The sequence below is a fragment of the Mesoplodon bidens genome (genome assembly GCF_964165515.1).
Source record: "Mesoplodon bidens genome assembly, chromosome: 1".
NCBI lineage: Eukaryota > Metazoa > Chordata > Mammalia > Artiodactyla > Ziphiidae > Mesoplodon > Mesoplodon bidens.
In genome coordinates this window covers 192690035-192703765 of record NC_138176.1, presented here as the reverse complement: position 1 = coordinate 192703765, position 13731 = coordinate 192690035, and the positions used below count along the sequence as shown (strand labels likewise).

The following is a 13731-nucleotide window of genomic DNA, read 5'->3' as shown; positions in this document are numbered from 1 at the left end:
TCCCCCAGTGCACTGGCAAGAATTATTACAGGGAAGAGGTGAGAATGAAATGCCAGCAATAGTAGGTGGCAGTTTCATAGAGAGGTGTGTGAGAGGATGGCTGATGTAGAACCTCCAAGGAAGAGAAGTTTTTGCATTAGGCTGATGCAAGGATGATGGAGAGGGGGCTGTTAGAATGTAGGCACTGCCTATCCATCCGGCATAGACCATGGAGGAGCGCCAGATTCCATCCACTCAAGAGCTGTGGGGAAAGAGTACTCTCAATAGAGAGCTCAGATGCCCTGGGTTTCCTCCCAGTGTTAATTCTATAGTTTGGTGGGTTTTAACTTCACAATTTATTTTGTCTTGTTGTTAGCCATAGTTAAGGCATTTGTGTTAATGGATTGAAATAACCATTACTAGCGAAGCAGGAAAGAATGGAACCTAGAAAAGTAGAATGCCTGTTCTTCAAGCATATACTAATCATTTAGCTCAGCCCTTTTTTTTCAGGTGAGAATCAGATTAAACAACCTTCAACCATTATTTCAACCTTAATATTTCCTCCTACAATTTATTATCAGTGATTAGTGAATACTGTGTTTTGGAAACCCTAAGACCCTTTTGAGTTCCAATGCAGTTTTATTGGAAAACAGTATTTCAATTTTTCTTATCAATAATATACATCCCCTGCATGTATATATTTTTGTTGTTGCTTTTGTACTTTACACAGTTCCTTAGAATTGACAAAAAATTGTTCCTTTCTCTAAGAAGATTGAAATATTTTTATGGTTGCCTGACTGCTTAGTACACTTAAGAGGGAAATAATTAAATTCATGTGGTTTATCTTGAGAGGGAATATTTTCTCCATTACATTTATAATGTATTCCTGAAAGAATAGAACAGCTTGTTTAAATTTTATTTTTTTGTTCTTAAAATTGTTACCATTTGCATGCATATAGGAATTTTAAAATTCAAGTGTTTTTGTGATCACGTATCTAATTTTAATAGCTATAAGGGAAGAATTAAAAATGGGGAGAAAATGGGAGAAGCAAGTTTCTGCTATTTATCTCCTATTTTTTTTTTAATAAGAAAGATGACCTGTTTCTTTCCATTATAATACTTCTCAAATATTTTGTTTTCTTCTCAAAGAGAAATAATAAATTACTTTTTGAAATAAAAGTATGATCTGGTTTTTATAAACATCATTAAGTGTAGCTTATAATTAAATTTTACTGTAGCAGTGGCTTGGATAGTGGTCATTGGTGATTTTCTTTTTCTATCTGATCTTTACTTGTACTCTGTAGTTTCCAACATTTCTGCAATGTGCTTATTAATTTAGTAGTAAATATAAGTAAAAACATATGCTATTTAAGTTTTTAAGTGAACATAAATTACATTAAAACTGGATAATAGCTTTGGAGTTCAAAAATAAAATTATTGTATATATTGAAACTGAAGAGTAGTATTTAAAATTAATCAGCCTTGTTAAAGTCACTATTTTAGAAATCTATATGATATTTTTCTCAAGAGATTTTCTTTGGCTTATAGGTAGTATGATCACATCTATGGAAGGTCTGGGTTCTGATAGTGTCTTCAGCTTACATGAAGATAACCATTACCGCATAAGCAAGAGCCTAGTGAAATCTGCAGAAGGAAGTACTGTACCCCTGACCAGGGTGAAGTGCCTGGTCTCCATGACAACCCCACATGACATCAGACTTCATGGGTCATCAGTTACTCCGACTTTTGTTGAATTTGACACATCCCTTGAAGGGTTTGGGTAAGGAATTTGCCAGGTAGCCAAGCTATTATATTTCATGCCTCAGTCTTGCCTTTGAGAAATAGATCTTTGGTTTTAAATCTACTTGATTAAAATTTAGTATATGCTATATATTTTCAAATGATTGAGTTCCTTGAGCATGTTAAGATTTTTGGATTTAATTGTTCTTAATTATTTTGCTAAATAAGTTGATATGGTATAGGAGTCAGCAGTCTAAGGTGCACAGTCCAAATCTGTTTTTGTAAATTCTCTTTTTTTCTTTTTTTGTAAATAAAGTTTCATGGTAACACAGCCACATTCATTTATGTATATGTATTATCTATGGCTGCTTTCATGCTAGACTGCAAAGTCATGATGGAGGCTATCTGGTCTGCAAAGCATAAAATATTTATGCTCTGGCCTGCTCTGGAAAATGTTTGTCAACCTCTGATTTAGTACAATAAAGTTACAGATAATATGCAAATTAAAATTAGATTAAAAGCTCTTTGGCTAGGTTTTGTCCTTTTTTCTCTCAAATTACCTAACTTAGTATGTTATACATTATAAGTATTAGTATTTTATACATTATAAGTATTCAGTTACTATCACATTAAATGAATAAATACTTTGAAGTGGCAGAAAACACTTTAATAGCAGAAGTAACAAATAAAGAATCTAGGCAGTTCCCTAGTGGCCTAGTGGTTAAGATTCCGGGCTTTCACTGCCTTTGCCCGGGTTCAATCTGTGGTTGGGGAACTGACATCCCATAAGCCGCATGGCAAAAAACAAAAAGAGAGAGAGATTCTCCTCTGCTTATAAAAAATAAGTTAAAAAAAGTTCTATAATAAAGTGTATTAATAATTTTAAAAAAAGAATCTATAGCAAATCTAGAAGAGTATATTTATAAAGTCTGTCAGCCTCGAAATGGACATAAACGCTAAGAGAAGAGACCTATGTCTGTACTGGTTGTTTGTGGGATTCTTCTACATTGATCTAAAACTATAAGTTGTATTTTAAGAATATTGTCGTGGGTTAGTATCGAACAATGAATTAAAACATATTTGGGACTGGGCAAAACTAATCAGGACAGTGTAACAGAGGAGAGTGACTCACTAGAAAGGGGCACAGGGGAATTTTTCTGTGGTGATGAAAAATTTCCAATGTCTTGAACAGGTTATACTTTGGTGCATTTTACCATCTGCAAATTATACTATGATTTTTTTTAATTTAAATTTTTAAAAATGGAGATTTTTAAAATATATCTTTTGGTACTCACATAATTGAAAGAAGGGAAGGTCTTTGTTAGGCATCCAGACATATTCCATGATCTCTTATCTCTGGTTACCCTTAAATAATGGTAGTTTATTCCACTGTACTAAGTACATAGTAATAAGAGAAGAAAACAGTTGCTCTCTAATATGTACGTTTTCTTTTCTTTAACAGCTGCCTGTTCCTGCCCAGTTTGGCCCCTCATAATGCCCCTACAAACAATGCCGTCACAACAGGTCTTACCGATGGGGCCGTGGTCAGTGGCATTGGTTCCGGTAAATATTACTTTCTCTGCTTATGAGATTTTTTTTTTCCAGTAGATTATATTTTGTTTAGAGATTTTGCTTTTCTTGGCATCTTTTTAAAATATGAGTCAACACAAACTCTTTCATTGTTATTTTTCTATTTTCACTTTAGGTGAAAGATTCTTCCCTCCTCCATCTGGCTTAAGCTACTCCAGCTGGTTTTGCATTGAACATTTCAGTTCTCCTCCAAATAACCACCCTGTCAGACTTCTTACTATTGTTCGCCGAGCGAATTCTTCTGAGCAGCATTATGTGTGCCTTGCCATAGTTTTATCAGCAAAAGACCGATCGCTGATTGTCTCCACCAAAGAGGAACTACTCCAAAACTATGGTCAGTATCTATCTTTTTCTTTTTGCTTCTTGTGACTATGAAAAGTAGCAAACTTCATTTTAATGGTTGGTTTTAAGGTCCAGCTGGTAATTCTTTTCTAATTTAAATTATTATAGAATAGAACAGGTTATATAAAATCTTGAATATTGTTTACCAGTGAAATTTTAAGGCACCTTCACTTTCAAAAGAGACTTAGATAGAAAACAGTGGAGAGAGTTCCTAAAATAAGGATTCATCTCTACTTGCCAAGAAATCACAGCTTTTGCTAGGAGTGCAGGATGCTTGTTTAATATATTTTAGTAGGGATTTTCATTGGCTGTGAGTTCTGCTTAACTAATGAATATTCATTGAGCACCTGCCTACCATATGTGCCACTCTGTGCTAGACACAATAACATTTTAATTACTTTATTCATCACTTACCTTCAAGACTTAATACAGTCCATTTAATAATCCTAATTCGCTAATTCCCTCCAATATGCCATAATGTTACGTTACTGTGCAATAGAACTTCAAACTCAAGGCATTCATGAATATCTTCCTAAATGATATGAGTAACATAAAATAGAAATCTCAGTTCACTGAATTTTCTTTGCTCTGAATATAAGCATTTGTGTATGTATATTTATATGTACCTCTTTTTTATCATCTGATTTTGTCTTTTAACTGACTAAATAAAATAATAGCACATATTGCTTCCCCTGTGTTTGGTATTCACATATTAATTGAATATGAATGTTAGCTCCTCAGTTTGATTGTAAGGCCTTTTGTCTTATTAAGATTCTTCATCATGATCAGCACAGAGTTAGGCATCAATACAGTAAGTGCTTTAAAATCCTAGTGGATACTTTATTTGCCCCTTTTGTTGCATTTGATCCTATTGATGTTTTCTTCCTAATTAAAACTATCTGCAGTCTTCAATTTGAGATACCCATTACTTGTTCTTTCACTATTTCTCTGACCTCTCTTGCAATTTCTTTCAACAGCTTTCTCTTCCATCTTCCCATCTTCCCCTTAAAATTAGTATTCTTCAAGCTCTTATGTTTAGTCTTTGTACTCAACCTGTTCTTCATGAGAAAACATCAATTTCTTTTAGCATTAGGTCTTTTTACCCTCAGGGACTCTGAAGTTAAAAAATTTTAATATGTCTGTGTCCCAGGCTTTGTCCTCATATTTTCAACTGCATATTAGATATCTTAATATGAATAGTCCTCCTGAAAAACTTCAAACTGTAATATTTGTTCTTAAAATCTGTATCTCCTTCTATTTTCCTGTCTTGGTAAATGACACCCTCACTAGCAGTTATCCCATCTAGAAACCTCAAGTCATCCTTGAAAATGCCACCCCTTCTACTAAGTCTTACTGTATTATGCATCCTTAACATTTCTTGAATCTTCCTTTCCTCCCTATGTCCACTGTCATAGCCTTTGTTTAATATTCTTTATCACTTATCTGGATTTCATAGATTTTAATTCTTTGTTTTGTTTTTGTCTGTCTACCTTACTAGAACTCTCAAGTTCCCACACACAATGTTATTATCTTTGTAATCTAGGCCCTGCCACCGAAAATAGTGCCTAGCATATATTAGGCCCACAAATATTATATAAAAGAATGAATGAATGAGAAGAAGGAAAAATAAAGGAAGAAAAACACAGATGACTTGAAAGGGAAATACTGAGAAAAGTGAATAATAATGGAGAATTTGGAAAGAAGATAGAATTTAATGGAAAAGTTAGGATTAGATCTAGGGATATTTCAATAAAAAATGTTTTCTAACTATATCATTTTCACTAAATGTACTTTTCAAGACTACGATAGTCTATATATAACTAGAAATTATAGTAACATATACCTTAGTAACACAAACGATGCTACTATTACAAGCATCCGTCCTCTGAACAGCTATAGTCCATTAAGATGCCTAGGTAACTAAAAGCTGTCAGAAACCAGTTGGCTTACCAAATATCCTGACACACCACTGAACGCTGGGTATATCTTGGTTTAAGCTTGAGTCAGAACGTGAAGCTCTCAGAATATCTTTATGAGTAATATCTTCTACAGTTCTCAAGAAGATTAAGTCTAATAACCAGGGAAGGGAGAGGGAACAGTTCTTGGTTTCACCCATAACCTTTTATCTTTTCATTCGCATCCCTTGGTCCATAACACTAGACCTTTCAAAGCTATTTGACCCTGCTTTTTGCCTAGTTTATTCAAGTCTCTTCCTAATTAGGTCACCTATGGATAAGATGCTGTCTTTGTAGTGGTCTTAACTCATCAGTAGATGTATCTTCTGAATTGTCATTTAAAAATATAATCTTGGGGGACTTCCCTGGTGGCACAGTGGTTAAGAATCCACCTGCCAGTTCAGGGGACATGGGTTCGATCCCTGATCCAGGAAGATCCCACATGCCGCGGAGCAACTAAGCCCATGTGCCACAACTACTGAGCCTGTGCTCTAGAGCCCATGAGCCACAACTACTGAGCCCGTGTGCCACAACTACTGAAGCCCACGCGCCTAGAGCCCATGCTTTGCAACAAGAGAAGCCACTGCAATGAGAAGCCCACGCACTGCGACCAAGAGTAGCCCCCACTCACCACTACTAGAGGAAGCCCGAGCACAGCAACGAAGACCCAATGCAGCCAAAAATTAATTAATTAATTGATTAAAAAATAATAATAATCTTGACATTTTAGTATATGCAAATATTTTAAGATTCCAGAAGTAAAATATTTTATTTGTGATTCTTTCTTCAAATAATTTAAACTTTTAATTTTCAGTATATTATACGTGTTTGTACTGAAAACCGGTGGGTCTGCTTTAAGATACATGGTTAAGATTAGCTCTTTTTAAAAAGTTTTTCTTGGGGTGGGGGAAGGAATGAATTTTTAACATCTGGATTTCTGCTGCTGTCCCACCCTCTCTTGAATTCTTATTAAAGATAAATTAATTTTTAACTATCTTAACATTAAGTTAATACTTAACCCATTATTTCCTGGCATGATTTGGCAACATACAGGGTAGCAGAGACAAGCCAGATTAGAGTCAAGAGTGATTGCAAATGTTAGCAAATCACCAGAGTTGTCAGGTAAAGCAGGAAACTTGGACCAAAAAAATACCTTTCCACTCCATAAATCGCCTCCTTACTACCAGCTATTGTTAGACAAGGGTCAGGGTGGTACAACCACAAACTAAAAACAGATAGTTGCCCCCTTGTATCATTGAGAGCATAAAGAAAGAATAAAATTTTTAATTTTCTTGGTTGTTTGTCTAACCAGTGCTATAATCAAATGCATCTCAAACTAGGATTTTAAAAGACCTTTTATAACAGACCATGACAGGTAATAATCAACTAATCTCTTGTTGTTGTTGTCTATTGTAACTTTATTTTACTGTCTATTTTATTTATTTTTTATTTCCTTAGTTATTAAACTTTATTTGATTATAACTGTATGTATCTTGAACAGAACAAAGCACAATATATCCCAGGTTTTAGGTAAAGTTACTGAATGAATGGGGTATTTTCATTTACATCATCATCATATTACTTTAACATAGAGTCAAAGTCTAGATGTGAATAATTGTTAGAATGAGGATGATGTTAAGTTTTTAATTTCTTTCCCCTCTTCGTTTTAGTTGATGATTTTAGTGAAGAATCCTCTTTTTATGAGATTCTGCCATGCTGCGCTCGCTTCCGCTGTGGAGAACTGATCATTGAGGGACAGTGGCATCATCTGGTTCTGGTGATGAGCAAAGGGATGCTGAAGAACAGCACTGCAGCCCTCTACATTGATGGACAGCTTGTCAGCACCGTGAAGGTGAGCGTACTTGTGCTTATAAATCTCAACCTGCTTTTATAAGATAGTTTAGGGGTGGGTGTGTTTGCCTGTATGTGTGTTTGCAGGGGTATTGTTTTAAATTGCTGTCTTAATTTTAACTTGACCTTCAGTACCCATTTAAACAATAGGTGAGAGTCATGTGGCTGGTTAATTCAAGTCACTTGATTAGAAAAGACTCGAAAGGAGGGGTTACAGGGTACTAAAGATGTTAGTGAATATGTCAGTGCTTGAGCCAGATTGTTAAGTGCTTTTTCACCAGAGAGAAACCAGTTGGATGGTTGGAAACCAGATGGATGCCTAAATTAAATAAATGATGAACACAGTATTTTGTCACTTCATTGTTATTACTGTATGCAGTCCAGTAGATTCTGTGCTCCTTTAGAGCTGGAACTGTTTTTATTCATCCTTGTTTTCAGATCACCCAGATTAGTCCCTGATAATAATAGTAATAAGGTGTTCCCTTATTGTTTGTTGAATAAATGAATGTATAAATATTACTCTAGATAGCTGTACTACAGTATTCAGAGGAGATGCAAGAGAATTAAAGCAACCAGTAAAGAATCAGAAGTTCTTTTTGTGAATCAGGATGAATGCTACTCGTTACTTTCTACCGAATTGAGCTAGCAAGCTCTTAAAATTCTTTAACTTCTGAAAGATGGTATCCATTTTTATAGTGATATCACTTAAAAGAAGCAGCAAAGGTCTACCTTTTGTGTGAATTGAAGTTTAAAAAGCAGTGAAATGGGCAGCCTTTTTGAATACATTTCCTTCCTTAATGATATTTTATTGTGACATCGTGTTTCAGTATGATAAACCCTAAAATGAACTCTGGGAATAGTCATTTATTTTCTCTGTATACAGGATTGCGTTTGAAATGGGCTTGTAGATTCTTTAGTAGGTTGCTCCTTCATTATTTTTAGTATCATTGAAAATAAAAATGTCCTCAACTTCTAGAATTGAGAGGTAGGAGATTTATTATTAATATATTTACATCATCACCATTACTGTGCCTGTGAGAAGTCACAGTCCTGTGAAACCAATTTTAGGTCGAATGTTGGTCTTCATACTCATACTATTAACATCACAAGGAGTTGTTCTTTAATATATGGAATCATAGATATGATCTGAAGCTAGGGCAGTGTTATGACAAAACAGTCTATGGGAATGTTACTTATTCTGTCAAGTGATGAAGGCTGCCTGTACCACAAGAAGCAACTTGATTTCCTAACCTCTTACACTCTAATTATATATTTATTGTAATGAATTGAATGATAATTTAAGCATCTTGTCAGTGTCATTTCAAATCTGAGAATATATTTTTCACTGAGATTAAACCGTGTGTGTATAAATTATAACATAGACTATTTTTCTAATACTGTTATAGCCCTTTACCCATTATAAAACACTTTGCATGAATAATTTTATTTAACAGACTCATACTGAAGGTATCATAACTAATTTCAAGACTGCCTGAATATCATAGTTGGAAAGCTGTTTTTATATCAACCTGAAAATTTCATAGCAGCATCGTTAATTTGGTATGCAAACCAACCAGATAGTAACAGAATCCCTATATTTGACTGTTGCCCTTTCTAGCGTTAGATAGTTTATCTGTATTAATCTGTATTACAGAGTTGGATTACAAATTTCCAACTTGCTGATCAGGTTCTAGAATCCTGGCCTGCCCTTATGTTTCTCTGCTCAACAGCTTTTGTACATTCATAAAGTTGTATGGCCTTGGGATAATGAAAATATACACAAAAAGTGGTTATTTTCCCGGTGAAAGTGTTTTGGGTTGAATTTCACACATTTGCTTTCATTTTCTTTACAGCTGCATTATGTTCACAGTACTCCTGGGGGCTCAGGCTCTGCCAATCCACCGGTGGTTAGCACAGTCTATGCATACATTGGTACTCCGCCTGCCCAACGCCAAATCGCTTCGTTGGTTTGGCGCTTGGGACCCACGCACTTTCTAGAAGAAGTTTTACCTCCTTCAAATGTTACTACCATTTATGAACTAGGACCAAATTATGTTGGAAGCTTTCAGGCCGTATGTATGCCATGTGAGTAACATATTCTTTGTTCATATAGTTGTATAAAAGTTACCTCCTGGGGTATAGATGCATGAATAAGTGCATATGTGTAGATTAGGTTATACATTACATTTATCCAAAAAAAGGGGCCTTCTCCTCCACTTTTCTCCAGCATGATACTATTGACCACTCACTCCTATTCAAAATGCTCTCCTCCACTGGTCATCCTATGCTTTCTTGTTTCTTGTCTTCATGCCTAGTCACTAGTTTTCCAGTTTCTCTTGTTGGCTCCAAGATGTGGGTATACACTTTCTAACATTATAACCCCAGGCTTCTTCTCTCTGTTATTTCTCCTATTACATGAAGCAGTTTAAAGTATATCTACTCTGGTTAAAGGAAAGAAAGATGGGTCTAGAAGACACACACATGTATTCTTTAGGTTAGACCAGTTAACATCAATTTTCCTCGTCTCTTTATTCCTGCAGTCCACTCCTGTTATCCGTTCTCCCAAAAGGAATTTAGAATCAGAGAGTTGATGTTAAGCTGCAGTTCCTTTGTAGTACTCTTTCCAAATGATGTCTTCCATTCCCTTGTTCTCATTCTGCCAAAGTTCTCAGAAGAGTTGGGACAAATATGTTGTAAATGGTAATAATCTTATGGCTAAGTAATTTCTCTTTCACTCAGGTTCTTGATTCAGATAGTGTCTGATAATAGCTAACACTGACTGAGCACTTAATGTGTGCTGAATAATTTAATATGCATGAAGGACATAGCTACTCTGAGCCCTTCACAAGTATTTTTTTAAATTATTTATTTATTTATGGCTGTGTTGGGTCTTTGTTTCTGTGCGAGGGCTTTCTCTAGTTGTGGCAAGCGGGGGCCACTGTTCATTGCGGTGCACGGGCCTCTCACTATTGCGGCCTCTCTTGTTGCGGAGCACAGGCTCCAGACGCGCAGACTCAGTAATTGTGGCTCACGGGCCTAGTTGCTCCGCGGCATGTGGGATCTTCCCAGACCAGGGCTCGAACCCGTGTCCCCTGAATTGGCAGGCAGATTCTCAACCACTGCGCCACCAGGGAAGCCCCCTTCACAAGTATTTATTCATCACCTCAAAACACTGGGATGTAGGGGCTATTGTTTTCATCCCCATTTTACAGATGAGGAAACTGAGGTGCAGCGATGTACAGGTCACACAGCTTTTAAGCAATAAAGCAGAGGTTCAAACTTAAACCATCTTGCTTTAAAACTACTTTGCCATGTTGTCTGGAAGAATAAAGAGAGGCATATGTGAGGGCTCTCACTGGGAAGGAGACCTAGTGCTACAAAGCTCATAGACATTCCACTCATTTTCATTCCCTTGTTCCTTGGAACCAAGGGGAAATGTTTTGTGATTTGTTTGGTAACAGTTAAAACTCTTCCTCTTCCTTTACATTATGCTGTATATTAAGTATATTTTAAGAGTAAAACTCAGGATGTAAAGCTTTATGACTGGATGCTTTTCCTCATTTTCTAATTAAAGAAATAAATAAAGAGCTGGAAATTAAATAAAACAGTTTTTATATTTAGCTCCCTTGTTCCACTTTAAAAGATTTTCAAGGCTACCCATTTAAAAATGATAATAAGAATTAAAAAGTTGTGTTAGGATCAGGAGAAAAACTGACGATTTTGAAAAGGATTATTCTTCTTTTGAAGGTAAAGATGCAAAATCCGAAGGTGTGGTCCCATCTCCTGTGTCGTTAGTACCAGAGGAAAAGGTGTCATTTGGCCTTTATGCACTGTCTGTGTCCGCCCTAACAGTGGCAAGAATCCGGAAAGTGTACAACAAGTTGGACAGCAAAGCCATCGCTAAACAGGTAAGCAGATTGATTCCCCAGTGGGCTGCCGCTGGTTCTCACTGGAAAGATGTTCCAGAGCTTCCTTCTGGGCACCACACAAGTATTAGTGGTTGCTAAAAACAGTGCCTTTCATACATTGTTTTGGTTTATTTACCTTTGAATTTAAGCCAAAACATAATTAGATATATAGTTTAATTTGGAAGAGTGAGAATTCAAGTGCATAGTTTATATTAATTCTTATATTTTTACTGGCAATTAAGAAATCGAACTTTAGGCAACTAAAGGAAGCAATTGCTATTTTTAAGGCTGTAATTTTTTTCTGGATAACCTACTAAATGCCGGGCACCATTTTGTTCATGACATAGCAGTAGATAAAGAGAAAATCCCTGCCTTTATTAAGGTTCTTACATTCCAGTGGAAGAGGCATACAATAATAACTAAAGAAATAACCTGATCATAGAGTATGTTAGAAGATGAAGAGTGCTATGTGGAAACATAAAGCAGGAAACGTGAGAGAAAGAAGCTTATAGTTTTAAGTAGGATGGTCAGTGGAGGCCTCACTGAGAAGGTGAAATTGGAGCAGCCTTTTGAAACAGATGAGGCAGCAAAGCATGAGAATATGGAGAATAAGATGCATGCATAGGCAGGTGGGGTTTGCATTCCAGAAATACAAGTGCTAAGAGCCTGAGGAAAGTGCATGCCTGCCACAGAGGCAGGTGTGGCTAAACAAAACCAGAGAAGGCCTGCGGGGTAGGCGAGGCAAAAGTAGAGTCACTTTTTCTGATATGGAGAAAACTATAGGAAGAGTAGTTGGGGGGTGGGGGAGGGACTGAGAATTAAGTTTTGCAAAAGTTTGAGAAACATATTAGACATCTTAGCGGGGGACATCATTGGAAATATGAATCTGAGTTCAGGGGAGAGGTTCGAATGCCACGGGTGTTCATAGGTGGTGTTAAGGCCACAAGACTAGGTACACTTACCAAAGAGGAGATGGAGATGGAGATGAGGAAAGGTTTACAGATGGAGACCAGGGACATTCCAGTGTGACAGTGTTGGGAAGATGATGAAGAACGAGCAGAAAAGACTACGGAGCCAGCAAGAATGGAGAAAAGCTAGGAGAATCTGGTGTTGTAGAAGTCTTATTCACTGTGGCAGATGTGTTAGAGCTGTCAGAAAGATGAAGGCTGGCCATCGGGTTTAGGAAGGTGAAAGTCATCAGTGAGCTTGACAAGACGTTTTGGCTGATTAAAGGAGGCAAAGCTAAGGGGAAGGAAATCAAGAGGCTGGAAGGGAAAGGATTTGGGAACAGTAAGTATTGACAAGCTCTTGTGCAGAGGTTTGCCTGTGAATATATATATATATATATATATATATAATCTTCTAAGGAATATTAACTACATAAATTTATTCTACCGGTAACAACAGAATTAAGTCTATGCCTTATATTTGCTTTAAAAGCACATTGTGTATGTATGTGCAAAATTTAACATTTATTTTGTGTACGGGGCATGTTTTATCCATAAACTTTTGGATAATCTGTGTGACATTTACTTGGCTATGGAGTAAAGCAAGTATTATATTCACTAATCAGAAATATTGTGTGGCAGTGAGTGACAAGAACCTTTAAACCACAACAGAGTCTCATTCAGAAGGACCCCTGAGGCTGTTTCCCAAGACCCCCTCACCATCTTTCTCTCAGTAGACTGTATTTAACTGAGTCTACTCAGGTACCTCTGAGTTTCCACACCTTTGGAAGTATTTGCACATTTAAAAGAAAATGAATACTCATGTTTTTAGTATTCTGTTATGGAGAGAGAGAAAAGATACGTTCCTCATCATGTTCTTTTTTCTTTTCCAGTCAAAATGTTCAGACTGTTCCTGTTTAGTTACATTTTTCCCTTTCCTATTCTTCAGTTAGGCATTTCCTCCCATGAGAATGCCACTCCTGTGAAGTTGATACACAACTCAGCAGGGCATCTTAATGGACCAGCACGGACAGTTGGGGCTACTCTGATTGGATACTTGGGTGAGTCAAATTGCCTTTGTCTTTCAGACTTCTTTATTTGCCTTCAAATCCGCGTTCACTTTCTTCACTGAGTGTGGTGTTTAAGTTCATATTCGATAGTGCTGACCTGTAATGTTCTTACAATATTTAGAGATTAATGTCAATCCCAAACTCCAGTCAGCTTTAAAAATTATAATCTTTTATAAAATTCCATTAACTTTTCCCCTCTTTTGTCAACACTGATGAGCACTGACTGTATACTTCTACATAATTTCAAGGTAAAGGTCACACTACATTCAGTAAAGACTTGGAAATACTGATGATTGCTATTGTTACATGGTTTGGTGCTGCAGTGGTGACACTCATGGTGCTTTTTATT

General features: G+C 36.4%; 1 protein-coding gene across 7 annotated transcripts in view; it reads left to right on the top strand.

Annotated features, from left to right (window-relative positions):
• WDFY3 (WD repeat and FYVE domain containing 3) overlaps positions 1 to 13731 on the top strand; it is a 279964-nt gene that overhangs the window by 165390 nt on the left and 100843 nt on the right. For all 7 annotated transcript variants that reach the window (XM_081250859.1, XM_081250861.1, XM_081250860.1 and 4 more), the window contains 7 exons: positions 1528 to 1759; positions 3182 to 3282; positions 3425 to 3643; positions 7277 to 7458; positions 9311 to 9542; positions 11205 to 11365; positions 13262 to 13373. In XM_081250859.1, the coding sequence (XP_081106985.1) occupies positions 1528 to 1759; positions 3182 to 3282; positions 3425 to 3643; positions 7277 to 7458; positions 9311 to 9542; positions 11205 to 11365; positions 13262 to 13373 (1239 nt within the window). The remainder of the gene's footprint in view (positions 1 to 1527; positions 1760 to 3181; positions 3283 to 3424; positions 3644 to 7276; positions 7459 to 9310; positions 9543 to 11204; positions 11366 to 13261; positions 13374 to 13731) is intronic.